Source organism: Drosophila willistoni, unplaced genomic scaffold (genome assembly GCF_018902025.1).
Source record: "Drosophila willistoni isolate 14030-0811.24 unplaced genomic scaffold, UCI_dwil_1.1 Seg169, whole genome shotgun sequence".
NCBI classification, from domain to species: domain Eukaryota; kingdom Metazoa; phylum Arthropoda; class Insecta; order Diptera; family Drosophilidae; genus Drosophila; species Drosophila willistoni.
The window spans coordinates 5,049,877-5,073,775 of NW_025814128.1; the positions used below are offsets into that span (position 1 = coordinate 5,049,877).

At 35.6% G+C, this 23,899-nt stretch overlaps 1 protein-coding gene across 1 annotated transcript; it reads left to right on the top strand.

The window, feature by feature from the left end:
* The first annotated feature begins 694 nt into the window (after positions 1–694).
* LOC6652667 (NHL repeat-containing protein 2) lies at positions 695–20,387 on the top strand. The gene is made up of 3 exons (XM_002075070.4): positions 695–970; positions 1,030–2,240; positions 19,558–20,387. Exons 1-3 carry the CDS (start codon positions 775–777, stop codon positions 20,314–20,316), a joined length of 2,166 nt encoding a protein of 721 aa, XP_002075106.1. The 5' UTR covers positions 695–774; the 3' UTR covers positions 20,317–20,387.
* Positions 20,388–23,899: the final 3,512 nt, after the last annotated feature.

The following is a 23,899-nucleotide window of genomic DNA, read 5'->3' on the forward strand; positions in this document are numbered from 1 at the left end:
TAAAAACTATTGAAAAAAATGGTCACTATATTTTGAGAAAATTAAAAAAAAACTTCTTTTAAACAAAATTTTTCGACACACGATCGATCATTTCGCGAGAATGCATCGATATATTTGTGATATATGAAATTTATGAACCCTTCTGCAGTATTGTATACAATGAAAAAATAGTAAAATAAAAATATAAACAATTCAGATAATTTTTTGTTTTCGGACATAAAAAAAGCATATACTACATACATAGTTTAATGCTCATAAGTTCGATGCCGTCGAAAATATCATACAAAATTGATCTATGACAATTTAAAACTCTGCAACGTAGATTCGGGTCAGATTGAGCAAAAATTTTTGACCCGTTGCAAAATTTATTTAAATTTTGTTTTTTTTTGGTTTTTTGCTATCTATTGCATACATTTTCGCTAAAAATGGCACGTTTTCCAGTGAATGAAAAATGTTTAGTGTTGCATTCGCAAAATATCGATAAAAAGGCCAATCAAACCGGCCAAGATTGGAACGTCTCCTTTGGATGGTGAAATGGATGGTAAAATTTCGGCAAAACCTTATGCACCATCCCCCAAAGAGATTGTGGATGGTCTCTAGTGGGAATCGAGTATTATATCCATTGTAATTCCGAACCGTTCCTGTAGATGTATCGAGTGGGAATCGGGAATTAAGTACTAAAAGCGGTTGTATATGTTGCTCACAATAAATCAGGGAGTTGGCTGCTCAGCACTCTTTGTTGCTGTGCTAAAATTAACTGTTTCTGTGTGGACAATGAATTGCTCTCATGACCTGTCTCCAATTGATATAGTTACATATGTAACGGAGGAGTTGCAACAAAACTATAAAAAAAGCTGTAGCACTAAAGAAAAAGCTAAATTATTTGATGATTTTTTTGAGCGTTGGACTAATTCTAAGCATGATATTTCCATTGCAAAGCTAAAATCCTTTAAGTTCGACTTTGCAGCTGGTAAGTTTTGGGCCGATCGTATAATATATTTAAATACATAGTATAATTTGTGAATGTAGATTTGGATTGGTTTAATGTTACTCAAGCGCTGTCGCTGCGGCAATTGAACGGAAAAATAGTCCTGCTGGACTTCTTTACCTACTGCTGCATAAACTGCATACACGTTTTGCCCGATTTGTATGCACTGGAAAATCGATTCCCTATAGAAAACGGGCTCGTCATTGTTGGTGTCCATAGTCCCAAGTTTGCAAACGAACGCATAGCCGATAATATTTTATCGGCAGCTCAACGATATGGCATCACACATCCTATTGTCAACGACTCACATTCGGAATTGTGGCACGCTCTAGGCATTCGTTGTTGGCCGTCAATCTTGTTATTGAGTCCAGATGGTGTGCCTATGTTATTACTGATGGGTGAGGGTCATGGATCATTCCTGCAAGAGTTTATAGACGCGGCGCTGTCCTATTTTGGACGCCTCAATACTATTGAGAACTTTAGTTTGCCATTGAAGCTGTCTACACATATGCAACCAGCATCCAACTTACGCTTTCCAGCAAAAATAGCTAGAAGTCAGCTTGGTCATCGCTATGCGATAGCAGATGCTGGTAACAATCGTGTGCTTGTTGTGTTAAATGACGGTGTTGTCGAGCACAAAATTGGAGGATTTGAGAGCGGTTTTATTGACGGTGACTTGACAACATCACGGTTTAATAATCCTCAGGGAATTGCTTTTCTCGATGAAGATACTCTAATCGTAGCCGATACTAAAAATCACGCTTTGCGACAAATTTCTTTACAAGGTGGAATTGTTGAAACACTAGCTGGGACAGGACATCAATGCAGCGAACGCACAGGTGGACGTACAGGGCCGGTACAATCCATGTCGTCCCCCTGGGATGTCGCAATCTTCCGCACGCCAGACATGGATATGTCTTTTCATCTCGATGAACGTAATGTTTTGGAAAAAACAATCATACTAATTTCTATGGCAGGAACGCATCAGATTTGGGGTTACTTTCCTGAAGGAATTATATGGTGGAAATTTCGCAAGTTTGAGCCACGATGTTGCGTTTCGTTGATTGGAAATGGCTTGGAAGAGAATCGCAACAATTCGTATCCTCAGAACGCGGCATTTGCTCAACCATCAGGTATTGCCATGGCTGAGGATTTCTTGTTTATTGCGGACAGCGAGAGTTCAAGTATTCGAAAAGCATCTATGCTTGATGGAAAGGTGATGCCTGTGGTTGGTGGAGATCGGAATCCTCTGGTAAGTGGAATGTTTATAAGTGTGGTACCGTGTGGTTTACTTTTATGAGTATAGCTTATATACTCGTAAACAAACGACCTCGTTTTTCAGCTTTTAGATAAGCTGAAGCTGACTTTGGCTAGGCCGAAGTTATTTACTTTTGCAGCCTTTGGCCATAAATTTATGCACACATGCACAACATACATAACATTCAAACTCTGACTCTGTCCCTTTTTATTTTGGTACACGGGAAATGAAATACACCTTGCAAATTATTTTTATACTCTTACTGAGCGTATTATAAAATTGATCAGATGTTTGTAACGCACAGAAGAAGTTTCCGACCCCTTAAAGTATGTATATTCTTAATCAGCATGAGAAACTGAGATTTTTTTCTGTCCTTTTCTCTCGGATACCACTCTATCATACAGTGACATACAAAACGTATGGTATAGTATTGGATATAAAACACCGCATCCCAAAATTTCAATCTGAAGACGCAACGCTACACAAACCCTATATGTATGCGTGCCGTGGTGGGGAATGAGGGAACATGAAAACATTGTAGTAAAAAGAGTAATAATATGAATGTTTTGTTTGAGTATTAATGAATTGAGTTGCAAGAAAAACCTTTTGAACATATACAAATATTTTTGCCAAGGACTTAGGCATAGTCGAAGTAGCTTCTTTGATATTTTATACAGTAGAATCTGGTTAAAACGACTCCGCTTATTACGTCTGTCACCTGTTTATCTTATAGCACTAAATTAGTCCCGACGAGTGTCATACTTTCACCCGGGTTATAAATCGCTTAAATACCAAGGTTCATCCCAATAGCATTTAACAAACGTCATAGGACCATCGTCACCAAAGAAATAAAAACTGGCGTATCAACGTGTGCGTACATAATATTGAAAAGAGGAAAAGAGAGCAAAAATTATTTAGTTTATTATAGTTGATTAAATGTTAAATTAAACTGTTAAAAGTATGCGAATCGAGCGAGCATATGTACAGTAAAACCTCGATATAACGAAACCCTTTACACCGAAAACCACAACATAAGCATTCCCCGTTAAGCAAATAAATAGATATAACGAAGAATTTTATGGGTCTCTCCTAAGATTCGTTTTAGCGCAAAATAAGTAATTGGGACACTACATTGCTATCTATACCAACTAAACCGATAAAGATATTAAAATAAAATAAATTTATCATTTAACTTCTTAAATTTTTAAATATATTTCAGCCCATTAAAATGGAAAAAAGCTTAGGGCAAAATTAGAAAAAAGCAACCAAATATTTTTTTTAAACGAAATAAGTAACTGGGACAAATTGTTAATTTGTGTCCTAATTTTAAAATGAAAAGTAAAAACCAATTGAAACAGCTTTAAACGATTGAATAGCCCTCTCCTCTGTTTTTTACCAATTCTAATTTACGAGCTTAATTAAGCGTGTTTTGGTGCATTTATATGTCCAATTTGTCCGAGTCTTGAAAAATGGCTTCTTATAAGCCTTTTAAGCCCGTTGAATCAAGATGCGTTAAAGGTTTTTATATCGGATTTGGGTCTAGTCTGCTTGTTGTAGTACAAAATAAGATTTGGAGAGACTTTTAAATAAGCTTTTGTGAGTTTTATTGTATAATTGGGTGCATTATCACGCTAGAAAATGTATGTATTCTCTCTAAATTGCACAAAAACGATCTTGGATAACTTAACATAGTTTTGTGCATTTATTTTATGCGTTATAAAACACTTTAGAGTTTCAATAAACGGGAATTCCGTCCATATAATCATATAAAAATTTCTGGACACACGAACTTGTTTTGGAGCCCGCATTATCGAATTTAACAGCGCTACACCTCGGGGTTTAAATTAAACATTTTTGGTTACTAAAAACAATATTTTTCCACACAGTTCAAACAGACAGTACAAACTTTGTATTGTATATACCTAAGCAGTAGCTCCGGTTTCATGAGTTTTTTCTATATAAAGCATTATATGATCACTGCAGGATTTATGCACGCGGATATCGATGGAGAAAAATTACTCCCTTTTTGGGATATTTTATTTGATCGCTAAATTGCATATTCAGTTGTCACTCAATATTGGGCTATCAGAACGGAGATTTCTTTCATAATTTTCCCGGTCTTTAAGTCATTTTATTTTCGCCAACATGTTCTGTAATTTTGCTAATTGAGATCTCCACATCACACAGTGCCACAAATCGTCCACGCTCTCCCTCGGATAAGAGTGCGAAACTTGGCGTTTTTTTAATAAAAAACCAGAGGGCCGGGGCTAACTTCGACCGCGTCAAAGTTTGTATACCCTTGCAACTTTTTTGGTAACTTTTTTCTTACCTATAGCCATCAAAGTGAAAAAACGTTTAAGCTAAAAAGGCTAATGTCCAAAAGAAACGCCTACAATCGCATAGGAAATAACGAAATATTGATCAAAGTCACTGTTTTCCACCGATCGTTCCTATGGGAGCTATATGATATAGTTACCCGATCCCTATCAAATTTGGCACAGTCATTAACAGATATATTAAACTAACAAATGTTCAATTTGAAAGCAATCGCGTCAAAAGTAACGAAGTTATTGACAAAAGTCACTGTTTTCGAAAGATCGTTCCTATGGGAGCTATATGATATAGTTACCCGATCTTGATCAAATTTGGCATAGTCGTTTATATGTGTAATTAACTCACCAATATTAAATTTCACGACAATAGCTCAGAAAATAACGAAGTTATTAAGAAAAGTCACTGTTCGTGACTTTGTCATTTGTATGGGAGCTATATGATATAGTGATGCGATCCGGCTGAATCCGAGATATACAACGCCTGCAGTATATACAAGCCTACATGCAAAATTTCAGCTCCGTAGCTCTTACGGTCTAGGAGGAGTTTGCGTTGATCCAGACGGACGGACGGACGGACGGACATGGCTATTTGAACTCGTCTCGTCGTGCTGATCAAGAATATATATACTTTATATGGTCGGAGATGCTTCCTTCTATGCGTTGCACACTTTTGACCAAAATTAATATACCCTTTTTGCAAGGGTATAAAAAAAAATAGTTACAAATAACAACATATATAATCACTTTTTTTTTGTTAATTTTAAAAGATTTAAAGAAATTTGTTATTCAAAGTACCAATTTCATGTGCTTATCTAACAAATGACAGCAAAGCAATCTGTCCCATTTACTTATTTCGTTCGCCAACGTTGGGCTTCTTCTCAGGCTGTCATCGAAGGTTATAGAAGCACAAAACGACTATGATTGGAAGCTTTTTGTTCCTTTCGGCCGTTATTTAGAAAAATAGGAAAACAAATTGAGACAGCATCGTAAGCTGTGAAAAACATAATCCGAGCAACATTTCTTCCTTTTTTTGTTGGTAATTTTTGAGAATTGTACCGAAATCTTAAATGCTCGATGATAATTTAAAAAAAATTGAATTAAGCAAAAAAAAGAGTCGCCAACAAACAATTTCACACAAGTCGGGAAAAACAATTTATTGTTTACTTTGACTACATAACTTCCCCATCGTTTAGCTTAAGACTCTACTGAGTTTTACAATCCAAATATACATATGTATGTAAGACATTCAGATTATAGTAAATATTAAATTAATAATATGGTTAACAAATAATTAAGTCCGAAATTTCTCCCTTCGTTTTATAGTAGAACTATGCACTACACAATTAAATTTTCGATATTTCGATAGTTCATTTTTGTGTCTTAGAGACCTTTATTTTTTAATATACCCCTCGTTTCTAGTTTCTTCAAATTTATAGATGTAATGTATTGTTCTTTATATTTTAGAATTTTGTTCTAAATAAGTTATTTATCGCAGTTTCCGTATTCAATATTCATTGACGTATTTTGTATTGCCGAGTGATAGCTGTTATTATAATATTATATGGCCTTCCTCACTTTTTCTATAATTGATAAGTTTTTGTTTTCAAAATACACAATTTTAATTTTCTCTGTTAGTGTGTTATGGAATCTTTCAACATCTGAATTGCAAGTGTAACTATTCGGTTTAACAATATTCTTTTATATTTATGCTATTAAACTCATTATCAGTGAAAAATTTTTCGAACCGACCTCTTTGGGACTTGTACATGCGCATTCAATTATAGTCTGGTTATTACGGTCTTCGAGAAAGTAAGCAAATTTTGAAAATCGATCAATAAATGTGAGAAAGTTACATTTTGAATTTGTATCGATATCCATATGGACTATTTTTATTATGAGAACAGAATAATGTTCTATATAATATATAATAATGTTCTTGAGTCAGCTGAAATTTTTTTTTGATACCCGGATACTTCAACCACAGCTCCAATTTTTTGTGTCACATTAGTTCTATATATCATTGTTCTAATAACAGAATAACAAAGTTATAAAAATATATATTTAAGGAAAAACTTAAAAAATCTAAGACCATCACGAAAATATCCTGCTCATATACTTAAGCCACCTGAAAAAAAATGTTGAAAAAGTTAAAATTTGCCCAATATTTCTCATAATTTTCATGAATTTACATTAATATTGAGTGGGATGACCTTTCTGCTTAAGAACAGTGGAGCAACGCTTTGGCATTGAGCCTACAAGACGTGCGCACTGTTGAGGGGTGATTTTCTTCCACTCTTCTTGCGAAATTCGCCACAAATCCTTTTTATTTGATGCTTTTTTTTGGCCAACGACTTGTTCGATAATTCCCCACAAGATCTCTATAGGGTTCAAGTCAGTGGTCGTTGCAAAACTTTCATTGTCTCTTGGTTAAGCCACGACTTGACTATCTTGCTGCAGTGTTTCGGGTCGTTGTCCTGTTGAAATATTCAGGTAAGTGGCAAATTATCGGCATATTCTCCAGATAAATTGTTAATAAGGATGTCCCTGTACATTTCGCCGTAAATAATGCCTTCTATCTTCATTAGCGGACCTACGCCCGATGAGGTGAAACAGCCCCAGAACATAATCGAAGTAACACCATGTTTAACGGTCTTCATCGTGTATTTGAGGTCCATTGGTTGTTGGGACGACGTCCTACATATGGTTTACCATCACTCCCAAAGACATTAAACATGGATTCATCGGTCCAACCAATCATGGTCCAAAAATTGGCACCTTTTTGAATATGCTCTGTGGCGAATTGAAGGGGCTTTTTATACCCTTGCAGAGGGTATTATAAAATTGGTCAGATGTTTGTAACGCACAGAAGGAGACGTTTCCGACCCCATAAAGTATATATATTCTTGATCAGCATGAGAAGCTAAGTCGATATAGCCATGTCCGTCTGTCCGTCTGTCCGTCGGTGCGTACGCGTTTTACTTAGCCATCTTAAGAGCTATCGGGATGAAATTTTTTTTGGGAGCTTTTTTTTACCCGGGTGAGATAAAGTATGAAAATCTTTGGGATCGGACCACTATATCATATAGCTCTAGAAGAAACATTTTTGCAAAAATTGGAGTATCCCCATGAAATTTACCAATATGATAGTAATAGATATAAAATCTCAGATCCCAAAATTTGAATCTGATCCGATAAATAGAACACAAGTTACAGTCAATATAAATCGGTTCAAACGCTGCCGGCAGCGCTGCTTGCTGCCTACTACTGCCATCATCAAATCAACAGAGCACACGCATACACACACAGACGCAACGCTATATGAACTGTATGTGTATGCGTGCCGTGCTTTGCTTAGAAAATGATGGAAGAAGAAAAACTTGTGGTAAAAAGAGAAATAATATTTTGTTTGTGTATTGATGAATTGAGTTGCAGGGAAAGAAATTTCAAAAAGGAAAAATATTATTGCCAAGTATACTGCAAGGGTATATAAACTTCGGCATAGCCGAAGTTAGCTTCTTTGATATTTAACATTTTTAATTGACAGCAATGGTTTTTTCTGGGATATGCGTCCATATAGCCCAAACTCATTTAGTCCTCTTCTTATGGTCTGAGATGACACATTCAAGCCATTATCTGCCACCATTTGACCTCTGATTTGCGTCGAAGTCAAGAAAGCATCTGCTTAACTGATTTTGGCAATCAGTCTATCGTCGTTTAAAGTGGTTTTTCTGGGCTTTTCACTTGGAATATTTTCCCAGGTTGCATGTTTCTTATAAAATGCAATGCCATTTCTGACTTTCCCACTCGAAAAATGTAAAGCCTTACTAATTTGTAGAATACTTGTTTTTTTTTTCGTAATATTCCCATATTAGTTTCTTTTCGGCCGGATTCGTATTTTTATTTTTAGCTATAGCGGTCAAATTGTTTTGGGAAACGTTTTTAGTATTCAATGTTTTAGTGTAGAAAACAAATAACACAACTTTCCCTGAAAAAAACACATGTTTCACGATTTTATCTCAAGGTGGCTTAAGTATGTGAGCAGGGCGGAAACCTCTTTTTGACATTTAGTCAATTTTTTGGGAACCCTCGAATTCCTACTGATCATTTTTTTCTGTGATCAGCTGCTTCAATAATATTGTTACAAAATGTAAAAATTTCAGGGCGAAATAAATATGTTTAAAAAAGTTATGAAGAAAACAGTTTATAGTAGTGGCAGTGGCTTAAGTCTATGAGCACCACTGTATATCAAAAACATTTATTGGAGAAATATCTTTGTTTTTATTTTTTTGTATTATTAATATGTGTTTCGCTATTATTAGGTAGCGGGTGTTGTTGTTGAATTGGTTGTATTATTTTGTGTTATTGCTTCTCTTTCTTTTCTAAGCTTGTTCATAAACACTTGTTTTTCGAATTTTTTTATACACTTTCGTCGTGCTCTGCAGTGTCCAGAATAACGTAATAATTGTTTTTGTGATTCTTTGCTATTGTGGTGGGCTGTTCGTTTTCGTTTTTACGTTCTCTGTTTAATTCTTCACGTGTGTTTTCATTAGTGTTAGTATTTATAGCACAAAGCTCATCCATTGTATTAATCGACGCTTTCTGCAGATTGTGATTTATATCTATATTCACCTTAGGGAAAGAATAGTATCAAAGATTGCAAAAACAATAATTAAGTGCACTTTTAAGACCCAGGAACTAAGGGATTACGTGTTGCACAGAAGGAGACGTTTCCGACCCCATAAAGTATATATATTCTTGATCAGCATGAGAAGCTGAGTTGATATAGCCATGTCCGTCTGTCCGTCCGTCTGTGCGTTTGCGTTTTACTCAGCCGTCTTAAGAGCTATCGGGCTGAAATTTTTTTTCGGGGTTTTTTATTACCCGGGAAAAATAAAGTATGAAAACCATCAGGATCGGACCACTATATCATATAGCTCTAGAAGAAACATTTTCATAAAAATTGAAGTATGCTATGAAATTTACGAATGTGATAATATTGGATATAAATCCCCAGATCCCAAAATTTGAATGTGATCGGATAAATATAACACAAGTTACAGTCAATATAATAATCGGCTCTGCTCCCAGCTCTGTCTACTACGTCTTTCGTCATCAACAGAGTACATGCATACACACACAGACGCAACGGTACATAAAGTGTATGTGTATGCGTGCGTAGCTTTGCTTTGGGGAATGAGGGAAAAAGAAGAACAAATTGTAGTATAAAGAGTACAATTGTTTTATTTGCATATTGATGCATTGAGTTGCAGAAAACAAATTTTGAACATGTATAATTATTATTGCCAAGGACTTCAAGGGTATCTAAACTTCGGCATAGCCGATGTTAGCTTCTTTGATATTTTACAATTATATTAGTAAATTTCATGGGGATACTCCAATTTTTATGAAAATGTTTCTTCTGGAGCTATATAGTCAGATCCTAATGATTTTCATACTTTATCTTACTCCGGTTTTAAGTAGCTCAAATCCCAAGTTTTATCCCAATAGCTCTTAAGATGCCTGATTAAAAGGCAAACGCACCGGCGGACGGACGGACAGAAGGACATGGACATATATCGACTCAGCTTCTCATGAATCAAGAATATACATATATACCTTAAAAATTTGAACCTTAAAACAGAATGTTGGGCGATTTAAACAATCGATCTTGTATATTTAAGTTTTATCTGAAAAGTATTTTCTTTATTAGAATTCTGTTACATACATTGTAATAATTACTAAAATTGATATTTACCTAGAGGGGCTTAGATATTATCGTTATTTGAACTTTGGAGGAAAAGAACTAACAGTGGTCACCTCAGGACCACATTCACTGGGTAGATTAAATATTTACCTATTAGATGGGTATAGTCTAAGTGTGCAAAAGACTAAGACACGTCGCACAGTGGGGCCTTTTGGCATTTTAGATTGCAAAAATCATAGCTTCTAAACCGATAAAGCGATTTTGAAAATTTAAAAAGCTTATGATAAAGAATACATTAAGCGAGTGTGCTGGGTGTTTGTGGTGCTGTAATATTCAAGGTCAAAGTCAGAAAATATTTCCAAGCATGTTTTTCCGTTAAAAATGGACCGAAGCCTGTTTTTTTTTCAATCACAAATGCACTTTATGATTATTTTGAACAACTATGTAACATTTTTCAATGTTTTAATTTTATTTTTTAACATAATTCCAAAAACTTAAATAAAAAAATTTTTTAGGTTAATTTTGAAAATTTGCTATTGATGGCTGATTTTTTTCAAAATAATTTTAAATATTTGCAACAATATCTAATAAACTCATCATTTCGGGACTATAGTTGCTATTTTCCAAATCCTTTCGTGATCGCACATGTGATGCAATAAGTGGGTCCGACGAGACTGCCAGCATGTTAAAAAGGTCTTCATTTTGTCACGGGAAGTTTTTAATGTATTAGTGTATGAACCTTTTGTAGTCCATGTTTTTACATTCCTGTGCTTCTTCGGATGGCTCTCCAATTGGTAAACACTGAAATTCTATTAAATCCTTTACGTAAGCCAAAATCCTATGTACCGTTAAGGTAAGTTTTTTTTGCGGATACAATTCAGTCAAAAGTTGAGCAGTTTTTGAAGTATATTCGGCAAATTTTTCACAATTTACCATTTCAATGCAATTTATAACATTCAAGATACCAGCCAATGATTTTAATGATCCTCTTGACTAACACCTGTTATTAAAGGTATCATCTCATAATTTTCAAAAGATCTCCTTGAAGTATTTCCATTATTCGTGTTCCCGTATCCGTGCTTTGGGCAGTCAACTTTCAGTCCCAGCTTCCGAGAGAATTCAGCTTCTATAATCTCCTTTCTACTCTGTATATTTTCACGAGGTGTATTATCCGTTTTTATTTGTCCTGGCCGAGGAAGTGTGTAATCTAGCTTCAGAACAAAATCCATACACTTTATTCTGCAAGGCAACGGAGATATTCCATATTCGTAGCAGTTCTCCTCACTTGTTGAATCGTCTAAGTTTTTTTTTGCAAATTTGACACCTTAACGTTGTGATCAAACTTAATCGTAACCGTACTGCTTCCTTCTTGGCAAATCCAATTTTTTTTTGTATCGGGGAAGAAAGTTGACGTGATGGATGTTCCTTTTTAAGGAACTCCATAAAATTTCGAACTTCTCCTTCGTCAATCCCAGGTCCATAAATAAGGAAATTGAATTTTCCTCAGTGTACTTAGTGACTAAGTTTAGGGGTTGGAATACTTTCCTTAATTTTATTTAGTATCTTTATGCAGCCTTCCTCTTCTCTTCCTCGGCTGGTTGATGGTTGAACATCTTCCTGCTCGGAATCTACGAATCACTTATACTCATCAAAGCCAAACTTCATTTTTTCACGAAATTTGCTAGATTTTCTGTGCTTGCGATCCATTTTCGCCTTAAGTTATAGAGTGTATATTTGATTTTTAACTTAAGCTCCGTACTAGCGTTTTCGAATGAAACGCCCATCTCCTTCAGCAATCACATTTCAAAATCATGGTTTTTCACAGACATGGAAAAGTTTAAAAATCCTTTCGTTCTTTAACAACATTTTTGCACAAACAAATTAAACTGTCTTGAATTATATTGACAAATACTATTCAGTCCGGATCTAAGGTGTTTCCACTTATGGAGTTAAAAATAAACTGTCGCAAACGAGAGGAACAATTAACTCTTTATGTTATATTTTCTGAATTAACTAGGTAGAACGCAAAATCGGCATTACCCTTTTTGTATTAATTGGGTAAAAAACTTAATATTTACATCCAATTTGGTAAACGGAAATAAAAAGGACCAACTTACAACTAGGACCAATTTTTCACCAACTTAAATAACATTTACCTACCTTGTCAGTTTTTCCAAAACAGGTAATTAGTAATCTAACATAGTAGAAAGGCATATGTATGAACACGTAGTATTTACAAAACAGCATTACGAAATGTTATTATTTAAATATAAAGAAGCTACAGGCAAATACGCATGCGCTCTTCTTCTTCCTTATACCTTGCAGCTCATTTTTTAGGCGAGGTTACCTTAGTTTAATGGCTTCTGCATCGGAGTCGCAGGGCTCCGAATAGGACCATATACATCTGATAGGTAAATATTTCACCTACCTAGTCTATGCAGTCCGGTTGTGATACTAGTTGATCCTTGTTAGTTGTATTCCACCAAAGTTAAAAAACGCCAATATTTAGTGTATTTTTTAAACGCTTCTAGTTCAATAACGATTTAGATAATCATTAATATTTATGAAACATGCTATTAATAATGAACATACTATTCAGATAAAACCAAAATCTAGGATCGATTGTTGAAATCGCCCAATATTATCAAATTATCATTTATTTCCATTTACTAAAAATGTCTCAACTTAGGGCATCTCTAGCACCCATGAATCTCAACCGATTTCAAAAATTTTTTGGATTCATAATCTCTGAAGTATTCCCTGTCGATAGTATAATTCATTTTGGCCAAACGCAATCTTGAAAAAACTGATTTTTGCATCGCTATCCGAGCAGAGGCCCAACTGGGCGTCGCTTCCAAAATAACACGCCGCAGGTATAAGGATGAAAAGCGAATGCATATTTCGCTGTAGATTGTGCGTTGTTTATTTTTTAAAATTGCCTAGTAATGTATTTAAAATACTATCTGACTATATACATATATCCGTTTTAAAAATAATGGATTTTTAACTACCTGATACGAAATGCCTACGGAAACAGGTATAACTAATTTTAGCCCACTGGTCCAGGGGAAATGAGAAGAGACTATTGGCAACGCCGGACTCCTAAAAGATATCAGCTACTGTACATTTGGTGAAATCATTTCCGGAAGCCAGAGCTGGCAAAGATAGAGGTGCCGAAGAAGTGGGAGGCGCACCCTGAAACCTGGCCCTCTCTGGAGTCGGAGACTCAATGAAAAGTTTCGAACTTCTAAATTGAATCTCTATCGTTAAAAACTCTTCTTGAAGCTTATGAACGCAAGATGACAAGGTTTTAAATTCATCCCGCATTCCATAAAATTCATAAAATTTCACATGAGCGAAGTTAACGGATGCGTGGGTGGGAGCAAAAACAAAAAATCGAAAAATAAGCAGCGGGAAAACAACAAAGCAATATGTGAATTTCTACCCCCATTTAAATGAATATTGGATTTTAATTTTAACTTTATTTTGAACTATTTTCTAAGAAAAAAACACATATTATTGAGCATATCTCGCAAATAATAATTGAGTGTTTTTATCGCCTTTTATATCAGCGCTTGATTAGCTTAAAGAAGATAGTATCCACTGATTTAAAAAAACCAGAATCCGGGGCTAACTTGGACCGCGTCAAAGTTTGTATACCCTTGCAAGTTTTTTGTGTAAAAGGTCTAATGTTTGCGAAAGAACGGCTCAGGAAATAACGAAGTTATTGATCAAAGTCACTGTTCACCACCGATTGAAGAAAGTTGACGTGATGGATGTTCCTTTTTAAGGAACTCCATAAAATTTCGAACTTCTCCTTCGTCAATCCCAGGTCCATAAATAAGGAAAATGAATTTTCCTCAGTGTACTTAGTGACTAAGTTTAGGGGTTGGAATACTTTCCTTAATTTTATTTAGTATCTTTATGCAGCCTTCCTCTTCTCTTCCTCGGCTGGTTGATGGTTGAACATCTTCCTGCTCGGAATCTACGAATCACTTATACTCATCAAAGCCAAACTTCATTTTTTCACGAAATTTGCTAGATTTTCTGTGCTTGCGATCCATTTTTGCCTTAAGTTATAGAGTGTATATTTGATTTTTAACTTAAGCTCCGTACTAGCGTTTTCGAATGAAACGCCCATCTCCTTCAGCAATCACATTTCAAAATCATGGTTTTTCACAGACATGGAAAAGTTTAAAAATCCTTTCGTTCTTTAACAACATTTTTGCACAAACAAATTAAACTGTCTTGAATTATATTGACAAATACTATTCAGTCCGGATCTAAGGTGTTTCCACTTATGGAGTTAAAAATAAACTGTCGCAAACGAGAGGAACAATTAACTCTTTATGTTATATTTTTTGAATTAACTAGGTAGAACGCAAAATCGGTATTACCCTTTTTGTATTAATTGGGTAAAAAACTTAATATTTACATCCAATTTGGTAAACGGAAATAAAAAGGACCAACTTACAACTAGGACCAATTTTTCACCAACTTAAATAACATTTACCTACCTTGTCAGTTTTTCCAAAACAGGTAATTAGTAATCTAACATAGTAGAAAGGCATATGTATGAACACGTAGTATTTACAAAACAGCATTACGAAATGTTATTATTTAAATATAAAGAAGCTACAGGCAAATACGCATGCGCTCTTCTTCTTCCTTATACCTTGCAGCTCATTTTTTAGGCGAGGTTACCTTAGTTTAATGGCTTCTGCATCGGAGTCGCAGGGCTCCGAATAGGACCATATACATCTGATAGGTAAATATTTCACCTACCTAGTCTATGCAGTCCGGTTGTGATACTAGTTGATCCTTGTTAGTTGTATTCCACCAAAGTTAAAAAACGCCAATATTTAGTGTATTTTTTAAACGCTTCTAGTTCAATAACGATTTAGATAATCATTAATATTTATGAAACATGCTATTAATAATGAACATACTATTCAGATAAAACCAAAATCTAGGATCGATTGTTGAAATCGCCCAATATTATCAAATTATCATTTATTTCCATTTACTAAAAATGTCTCAACTTAGGGCATCTCTAGCACCCATGAATCTCAACCGATTTCAAAAATTTTTTGGATTCATAATCTCTGAAGTATTCCCTGTCGATAGTATAATTCATTTTGGCCAAACGCAATCTTGAAAAAACTGATTTTTGCATCGCTATCCGAGCAGAGGCCCAACTGGGCGTCGCTTCCAAAATAACACGCCGCAGGTATAAGGATGAAAAGCGAATGCATATTTCGCTGTAGATTGTGCGTTGTTTATTTTTTAAAATTGCCTAGTAATGTATTTAAAATACTATCTGACTATATACATATATCCGTTTTAAAAATAATGGATTTTTAACTACCTGATACGAAATGCCTACGGAAACAGGTATAACTAATTTTAGCCCACTGGTCCAGGGGAAATGAGAAGAGACTATTGGCAACGCCGGACTCCTAAAAGATATCAGCTACTGTACATTTGGTGAAATCATTTCCGGAAGCCAGAGCTGGCAAAGATAGAGGTGCCGAAGAAGTGGGAGGCGCACCCTGAAACCTGGCCCTCTCTGGAGTCGGAGACTCAATGAAAAGTTTCGAACTTCTAAATTGAATCTCTATCGTTAAAAACTCTTCTTGAAGCTTATGAACGCAAGATGACAAGGTTTTAAATTCATCCCGCATTCCATAAAATTCATAAAATTTCACATGAGCGAAGTTAACGGATGCGTGGGTGGGAGCAAAAACAAAAAATCGAAAAATAAGCAGCGGGAAAACAACAAAGCAATATGTGAATTTCTACCCCCATTTAAATGAATATTGGATTTTAATTTTAACTTTATTTTGAACTATTTTCTAAGAAAAAAACACATATTATTGAGCATATCTCGCAAATAATAATTGAGTGTTTTTATCGCCTTTTATATCAGCGCTTGATTAGCTTAAAGAAGATAGTATCCACTGATTTAAAAAAACCAGAATCCGGGGCTAACTTGGACCGCGTCAAAGTTTGTATACCCTTGCAAGTTTTTTGTGTAAAAGGTCTAATGTTTGCGAAAGAACGAAGGAAATAACGAAGTTATTGATCAAAGTCACTGTTCACCACCGATTGTTCCTATGGACGCTTTATGATATAATCGCCCGATCTTAATCAGTCATTAATAGTTATGCTAAACTGACAACTATACATTTTTAAAACAATTGCTTTAAAAGTAACGAAATTATTGACCAAAGTCACTGTTTTCGACCGATCGGTCCTATGGGAGCTATATGATATAGTCAAATTTAGCACAGTCGTTTGTTAGTGCAATAAATTCATAAATATTTAATTTCACGATAATAGCTCAGAAAATAAAAAAGTTATTGAGAAAAGTCACTGTTCGTGACTTTCCCGTTTGTATGGGAGCTATATGATAGATATAGTGGTCCGATCCGGCTGAATCCGAGATATACAACCTGTGCACTATATACAAGCCTACATGCAAAATTTCAGCTCTGTAGCTCTTACGGTCTAGGAGGAGTTTGCGCTGACGGACGGACATGGCTATTTGAAGTCTTCTCCTCGTGCTGATCAAGAATATATATACTTAATATGGTCGGAGATGCTTCCTTCTATGCGTTGCACACTTCTGACCAAAATTAATATACCCTTTTTGCAAGGGTATAATTAATAAAAGTGCCGGATTTTTTTCGTTTTTCCTATATTCCACAAAGCCAAAAAACTAAATTTATAAGAAAGAGTATTCGAATTCAAAGCGAATTCGAAGGATTAGTCGCCTCTCTGATGCAGTTGTAGCATATTTTTTTCCTCCTTTCATTTCAACTTCGGCTAATTTGGCTTCGACCAATTTTCTTTGCTATTTCATTATGTTTTAGGCCAGATTTAAAATAGCCTTTAATTTGATTAAAATGAAGTAAGTAAGTCGACTCGCCGACTTGGGTATACCATACACCACGTGAAACAAATATTTAAAATTTCTAAAACCAAATGTATGTCTATTATTTTTTTTTTAACATGCCTCACACCATATGCTATCTCGCTCACTCTACAAACACACGAGCACTCTAGCGCCGCCACTAGCCAACGGCCAATTCTGCCCTTATGGATCGCGTAGCAAAACACGTTCATACGCATATTTTGCATGTTTCTAGTCCGATTTCAATCAAATTTGGTAGTTTGGTAGAAATAGATAAGAATAATCAGTCCGCCAAATTTTATTGCGATGGTCAAAAAATTGCAAGAGCCAATCGTTTTTTTCTAAATTATGGAGGCGGAAAATATATATTCTGCGCGCATACCAAGCCAGTAAACATACTAAATTCGGTGACTTTAGCTTTGTTAGTTTTGTCTTGTTGTTTTGTTCAATTTGCGGGGGCGGAAATGGGCGTCGCAAAATAAAAAAAAAAATTTTTAGTCAATATCTGCGCGTCATTTAAGCTAGCTTACATACCAAATTTAATGTCGGATACATAATGAAAGCTACATAGTTTTTAAGAAAATCAGTTTTATGTAAATTCCGGGGGCGGAAGGGGGCGTGGCAAAAAGTTGGAACAATTATTTTCTGCGCGCTAACTAAACGAGTATATAAACCAAATTTGATGTCTCTATCTGTTATACTTTTAAAGAAAAACAGTTTTATGTAAATTCTGGGGGCGTAAGGGGGCGTGGCCAAAATCCAATTAACTCTATACATTTACATACCACACGAGTCTACATACCAAATTTGGTGGCTCTAGCTCTTATAGTCTCCGAGATCTGCGTGTTCATACAGACGGACGGACGGACGGACAGACGGACATGACTAGATCGACTCGGTTGTTGATCCTGATCAAGAATATATATACTTTATGGGGTCGGAGAAGCTTCGTTCTGCCTGTTACATACATTTTGGCACTTTAATATACCATTTCACCCTATGGGTGATAGCAATTACTTTAAATTTAAGTAGACCAAAGAAATTATGTCTTTCGAATCACGCAGTCAATCCAAAAGTGAAGTCAAAGTTGTCAAACCTAATCAGATGAGCCAAAAATAGACCACACATTTAGTGAATTTCACGATGAAAGCAAAATTCTGACTTACCGTTGCATAGAACCCGTTACATATTTTTGTCATATTGTGAGTAACCAAATGAGAGTTCGAGACAAAAAAGAAAGAAGGTAAAAATGCCATAGGAACAAAGAGAGAAGAAAAAAGAGAAGAAATATTTTTTAAACCTATTCAGTTGAGGGGCACTGTCTCTGTTATTTGTAATCATGTTATTAATGTTTTAAATGAAATAAAAATATCAAAGAAGCTAACATCGGCTATGCCGAAGTTTATGTACCCTTGCAGTCCTTGGTAATAATAATTTTACATGTTTGTTTTCTGCAACTCAATTCATCAATATACAAACAAAACAATTTTACTCTCTATTTTACAATTTGTTCTTTTTCACTCATTCCCAAAGCAAAGCAACGCACGCATACACATACAGTTTTTGTAGCGGTTCGTCTGTGTGTGTAGGCATGTATTCTGTTGATGACGAAAGACGTAGTAGACAGCAAGCAGCGCTGCCGGTAGAGCTGGGAGCAGAGCCGATTATTATATTGACTGTAACTTGTGTTATACTTATCCGATCACATTCAAATTTTGGGATCTGGGGTTTTATATCCAATATTATCGCATATGTAAATTTCATAGCATACTCCAATTTTTACGAAAATGTTTCTTCTAGAGCTATATGATATAGTGGTCCGATCCTGATGGTTTTATTTTTTTCCGGGTAATAAAAAACCCCGAAAAAAAATTTCAGCCCGATAGCTCTTAAGACGGCTGAGTAAATCGCATATGCACAGACGGACGGACGGACGGACGGACTGACGGACATGGCTATATCAACTCAGCTTCTCATGCTGATCAAGAATACATATACTTTATGGGGTCGGAAAGGTCTCCTTCTGTGCGTTACAAACATCTGACCAATTTTATAAAACCCTCTGCAAGGATATAAAAAAAACACACACACGCACACATACACACACAATGTTCTGTTTGTGTCTTGATGGACTGAGTTGCAAGAACCAAACCAAAAGAATTTTGAACATGTAAAATCATTATTGCCAAGGACTGCAAGGGTAAATAAACTTCGGCATAGCCGAAGTTAGCTTCTTTCATATTTGTTTTGTTTCTTTTATTTTTTATTTCCGTAAGCACGTCCGATCAGTTTGAAAACGGATTGTGCATATTTGAGAATATAAAATAAAAAATTGATTTAAATATTTTTTATTTTCAGAATCTTTTTGCGTTTGGTGATCTTGACGGAAAACTATTCAACGCAAAACTCCAGCATCCTCTGGGTGTGGCTTATAATCATGTTGATGACAAGGTTTATGTCGCTGATACTTATAATCACAAAATTAAGGTTATCGATCCTAAGACAAACAGCATTTCAACATTATCCATAAAAAATAAGGAAGGAAATCCGATTTCTTTTAAAGAACCAGCAAGTATATGTATATCGGCGGATGGAAATCAGTTGTTGGTGGCTGATACCAACAACCACACTATTGTTGAAGTAGATCTAAAAACACTTTCATCCCAACCATTTTTACTGGACTTTAGCCGAGTTACCACCGCTAACGAGACGGAGAATAAAAATCAGTGCTTGTTTTTCAAAACCCTACCATGTTATCATAAAAGCACTATAAACTTTATAATAATGTTATCAGCAAATCTGAAGTATGCAACTGAGTCTCCACAGAAGTGGTCACTAACAAGCTTGAATAAAGGTTTTAAGGTAAATTCTACAAGTGGATGTTTGGACAAAGGATTTGTTGAACTGGAAGTTGAGCTTGTCGAAAATATTTTGATTGATCACAATAATCCAATATTTATCATTCAGTTCTTGTTGAATCTATGTGACACAAAGTATTGTCTTATGAAAAGGTTCTCCATTGTTATTAATCAAGACTGCACTAAGACCGTCGAGAAGACTCCCCAAATTCGACACGATATAAATATAAATATTGATCGTTCAAAAATAAGTTTATAATTTAACTGTGTTTTTAATCTATTTTACAGTTAAAAAATAAAATGTTTTACAATGTTTAAATTACAGTCAAATATTATTGAAGATTTTATTAGCTAGAATTGATAGTTGTAAACCATCTATTGTTATTGTTGGAATAGAACTGTTTAATAGGCGAAAAGCGTAAGTTGCTTCTCCGCTTGGTTTAATAAAATCAGTACTCTGGCTGTTGTCTATGATAAATAATGCGGTCGAGGTCTTCCAGTCCCCATTCTTTATATGAAAGAGTTATTTAAATTGGTGTAAGTATTAGGTGATATTTTAAAGTTTACTTTCAGCATGGCTTCTTCAGGAAAATGACCAACAATTTTTGCTTTTTTGGATTATCAATTTAATTTCTTAAAATCTTGGTTAATAAATCTCCAGTTTAAGATACAGAATGAGTTTACCAACGTATGTATCGGTGTTGACGAAGGCGAGCTGACTCCTAGCACTGTTAAGCACTTTGTTATATGATCGCTAATGTGTTGTTCGTGTCGTCGTTTAATGTTTGATGTTGGAGTTGGGGGTGAGCCGAGAGCGTGGGAGCCGCATGGAGCGAATTCGCCCGCTCCGCCTCGTTAGTTAAACGAAATATGAAGAATAAACAGTCGAAAATTAATTATCTCGTTGTCTTATTTTTTCTCGAGAATTCACGTCGATTAACGGTCCAGTTATACATATATACTTAATTTCATAATCATAAAAACTTTCATTTTTCTTGGTGCCAGAGCAGGGACTAGTTGAAGAGATTCGATTTACACACACTGGGTTATAATTTTATCAGCTTTATTGTATTTTGTTAGTTTATTAGCTTATCGACAAATTATTAAGTGCTTCACGATATATCTCTTTATTTTTCGCATTTACTCCGAATGCACTGCTCACACTTCGAGACACAACTTTACCGACTCACTCTATTCCTCTGACTCTGCTGACTGACTGCCGTTTATGTTATGTTCCTTTTCGCTGTGTCACGTTTTTCGGACTTATTGTTTTGTAACTCGATTAATAACTTTTCTTCCAACATATCCTTTAGTTCTAAATCGTAGCTAGTCGTCATCTCAGTCCCAGTTAATATCTTAACGGGTGATATCTTCGTGCTTCTAGGTGGTGACGAGTGTTTATACCATACCATGCTCCGGGATATTTGGCACACAGTTTCGTCGCTGAATGCTATAACAATCCGATTAACTCGCTCTACTTGCCCGTTTCCTCTCGGAACTCCCATCGCAATCATTAAATGTTGTATCTTTTGCGACTCGCAGTACTTTTTAAAAATGTGAGACGTAAAAGCGCTACCTCGATCACTTACGATCCTCTTTGGATTTCCGAACAACTCAGACTGTTTCTGCAATCTCTCAACAACCTCTTCCGAACCTCTAATTTTCGTCGGATATAACCATACGTATTTCAAAAAAGCATCGACTACTACCAATATGTGGTTATATCGTTTCTTAGTTAACTCCATCGGCCCGACGTGGTCCACGTGAAAAGTTATCAAATGCTCATCTCCTTTATCAATAACATTCAAGAAACCTTCCTTTCGACACTTTGCTCAACAGACCAAGAATATAATACTCTCTTTTCACTAGACCAATCGTTCTTTTAACTCCAAAGTACCCTTGTCGATGAGCAACCAATATTATCTCTTGCTCCATGCTAGTAGGTATTACAATAAGCTCCTTAACGGAATCCTTAAACAATATTCCGTACTGCACGTAATAGTCGGCGTGAGCTCCCTTCTCTAACACTTTCAAAATCGTCCTTATCCATTCATCTTTTCTCTGTGCACATTGTATTTTACTCTTTAAAGAATCTCCTGACAGTAGGCCATATACCCTACTTAATGCGTCGACATGTTTTATCTTTACCCCTGATCTATGCTCAATTTCGAAATCAAAATCTTGCAAGAATATAGCCCATCGGGCCACCCTTAGCGGAACGTACCGTTTTTTTATCGTCATCGCAGAAGCATTACAATCGGTTACTATCTTTATCTTTATGCCCATCACGTATAATCTCTACTTCTTTAATGCTTGAATTATGGCCAGTACTAACTCGTACGAGTGATATTTTTCCTCAGCCTGGGTAGTTCGTCTGTTCATGTACTCTACCGGATGGTATTGTTGATCCTCCAAATCTTTTTGAAGTAAAATCGCGCCGTACCCATTCATACTCGCGTCACAATGAACTTCCGTCACACTTTTAGGATTAAAAAAACGCAACACCTGTCGATTACTCAATACCGCTTTTAACTGTTCAAAAGAAGCTAGCGCTTCTACGCCTATTTTAAAAGGTACGTCAGCTCTCAACAAATTCGTCAATGGCCTAGCTATCGTAGCGAAATCCTTCATACACATATGAAAATATGAAGTGAGAACCAAATAAAGTTGGACTCCTTTCACATCCCGAGGAACTGGAAAATTCTCCACGGCACTTGTCTTCTTTTTCGACGGCTTAATGGTGCCATTTTCTATGATGTATCCCAAGAAATTTACCTTACGCTGAAGAAATTGACATTTTTTCCATTTTATCGTTAATCCCGACTCTTCTGTTAAACTTATAGCTTTTTTCAATCTCTCAATACCCTCAAACTCATTTTTTGGTGGAATAATAATATCATCCATGTACAACATCAATACGCCTTCATTAATCAACGGTCTCAACATTGCAAAAATATATCTAGTAAACACAGCTGCTGAATTATTATTGCCGAACGGTACAAAATTGAATTCAAATTGCCCATTTCGAGTAACAAACGAAGTAAGTTTCTTTGAGTTTCCTTCGACTGGCACATGGAAATAGCCATTACACAAATCAAGAGTTGTAAAGACTCTTCCTTCTTGTAACTTATGTAATACATCATCAATCACTGCAGTGGGAAAATTATCTCTTATGATTTTCTGATTTACCCTTCTATAATCGCAACACATTCTCTTTTCTCCATCTTTCTTCGGTACTAATACAGTTGGAGAAGAATACTCAGATACACTATGGCGAATTATTCCATCTTCTAATTACTCTTTGACCTGTTGTTCGACTCCTTTCTGAACTTCGTACGATAAGCGTCTTGGTTTCTGATATACCGGTATTTCATCAGTAAGTATAATCTTCATTTACGCTGGACAGTTAGCTGGTTTGACCAGACTATAATTTGAAATGATCTCTAGGACTTTAGGCTTCAACTCAATTCTCAAATGGGAAAGTTCTAACTCTGATGAAAAGTTTTCGACTCTCGTAGTCAATATCTGCCCAAACGTGTTTTGCAACTCTTCTATGGGGCTTACATCGCATACTGGGGGTGTATCTTGTGAATTACTATAACGAGTAATAACACATCTTAATAGGAACACCATCTAAAACCGTATCTAACTCAAAAGATCCTTTGGTGTAGATTTTCTTACTTCCTATTCCGAATAACTCTTTCACATCTGAACTCAAGGTGTTCACGCCACCGGGTGAACAGCAGAGAGTGAGGGGTAGGGTTTTTTCCAAAACCGAATTCGGTCACACTGAGGAGGGTGACGAAGGGTTCTCCTGTAAATCGCCATATTCAATCCAGTAC